Source organism: Montipora capricornis, chromosome 14, assembly GCF_036669925.1.
Source record: "Montipora capricornis isolate CH-2021 chromosome 14, ASM3666992v2, whole genome shotgun sequence".
Classification (NCBI taxonomy): domain Eukaryota; kingdom Metazoa; phylum Cnidaria; class Anthozoa; order Scleractinia; family Acroporidae; genus Montipora; species Montipora capricornis.
The window spans coordinates 23,595,432-23,597,133 of record NC_090896.1 but is presented as its reverse complement, the minus strand read 5'-3'; the positions used below and the strand labels follow the sequence as shown (position 1 = coordinate 23,597,133).

At 41.2% G+C, this 1,702-nt stretch overlaps 1 protein-coding gene across 1 annotated transcript in view; it reads right to left on the bottom strand.

The window, feature by feature from the left end:
• LOC138031727 (52 kDa repressor of the inhibitor of the protein kinase-like) overlaps positions 1-1,411 on the bottom strand; it is a 1,524-nt gene extending 113 nt beyond the window's left edge. Inside the window, exons 1-3 of the mRNA XM_068879356.1 lie at positions 1,052-1,411; positions 426-744; positions 1-318 (exon numbers count right to left, since the gene is read on the bottom strand). The exon at positions 1-318 is cut by the window's left edge and continues 113 nt beyond it. Of these exons, the coding sequence (XP_068735457.1) occupies positions 1-318; positions 426-744; positions 1,052-1,411 (997 nt within the window). The remainder of the gene's footprint in view (positions 319-425; positions 745-1,051) is intronic.
• Between the last annotated feature and the right edge of the window lie 291 nt (positions 1,412-1,702).

Genomic DNA, 1,702 nt, shown 5'->3' with positions numbered 1-1,702 from the left:
GATCGTCAGTCATCGTGTTTCGTAGTGGAGTCTTCAACCTCTTCATCGAACTAAAGCTGCACTCAGCAGCGCATGCTGACACAGGATACGTCAAGAGCGTTTTTACTGCTACATAGATTGCTGGGTAGAATGCAGGATTAGCTACATCTAGAGTTTCTACCAACCTCTGCGGGAGAGGATCGGTTGGCTCCCTGATAGACCAGCGGTGCCTCCATCTGTTCACTTCAAGTTTGAACTCTTCTAAATCGATGGCCATGTCAACACTGTAGTGCTCATGGATCGACTTCAATTTTTCCGCCGTCAACTGGCCAAGCTTTCCTATAAGCAAGAACAGTAATCTGAGATCTATGTGCTAAACCACTGAGTGGTCAAATGAACATGATCCACAAAATTGTTGTAGCCAATGCAATATCATTTTATTTTACCTGGGATAAGGAGCTGAGCCTGGAAGCCTGGTACTGGCACCACGAGCTTTTCATTGATCTCTGCGACAAGGTGATCTAGAAATGGCAAATACATTGCCATTTTCCAATATGCTGATGGAATATTTGCTGGAACGTTGTTGCGATGTTGTTGCCTTCCAGCCGTTCTTGGCGATGATGGATCAATGCCGTAATCCGAGGCGATTTCAATAGCCTTTTCCATCAAGGCCTCCCAAACGGCATCGTCATTTTTCTCGGCATTCAGAACAGAGGAGCAGGTTTTTGCTTCTTCAGAGGCTTGAATCAAGTCGAGATTAGGGCTCTGGGTACACAAAAATGGTCTTGACTCTTAGTAATGTGGTAAATGTAAAAATCAAGGATATACTATGATATCATTTGATTACTCACTTGAAGGTATACCGACAGCTTGTCAGTATATTCAAAAATATGCTGGAGCACAACAAGAGTAATACTGAAGTCCCATTTCAGAATAGACTTGTGGACCGCTTAGCTGGTCTAACGTGTCGATTATAACCTAAAAATGAACATTGATGGATAAGAAAAATGTTCCATTGTATTTAGCTCATAGAAGATGGGCTATCATTCAGATTATGAATATCAATTAATACCTTGAAAGTGTCGATGAAAACTGACAGACAATCTGCTCTGGAGGCCCAGCGCGTTTCACAAAGCAGCTTCAGCTTTGAGCGTCTTCCCATTTCTTCTCTAGCAACAGGATTGTCTCCAAGTTGTTCCTTAAATACCAACAAACGTTTTGCAGAGAACTTAAAGGCCAACGTAACTTCTTGCATGGTATCCATGATGTTTCTCACAAGTGGAAGCTTTGATGCATGGATAATACAGAGGTTTAAGACGTGAGGTTGACAATTGACATAAACAGCATTTGGATTTACTTGACGAATCCGTGTTTGCACACCACTCACGTGCCCACTCATCACACTAGCACCATCATATCCTTGTACGCACATGCGTATATGCGTATAGGAAGCTACGCACCTGGTTATGAGTAATGTGGTCTGTGTGAGCTAAAGAACTAATTTATATTTTTACCCATTTTTTACCTAAAAGCAGTAAATGTAGCATGACAGTGCCCCTTTAATGTCTGTCATATTGATTGCATTAAATCAAACGTTTTTCAACAATTCATGCCCTTTGCATCAATAACTTGTTTTATAATTCATTTTATTATTTCTTTTTTTATTTCCTTTTTGTTGCAGGGGTGGGGGACCACTGATTCCTGCAATGTGTTTATTGATGTC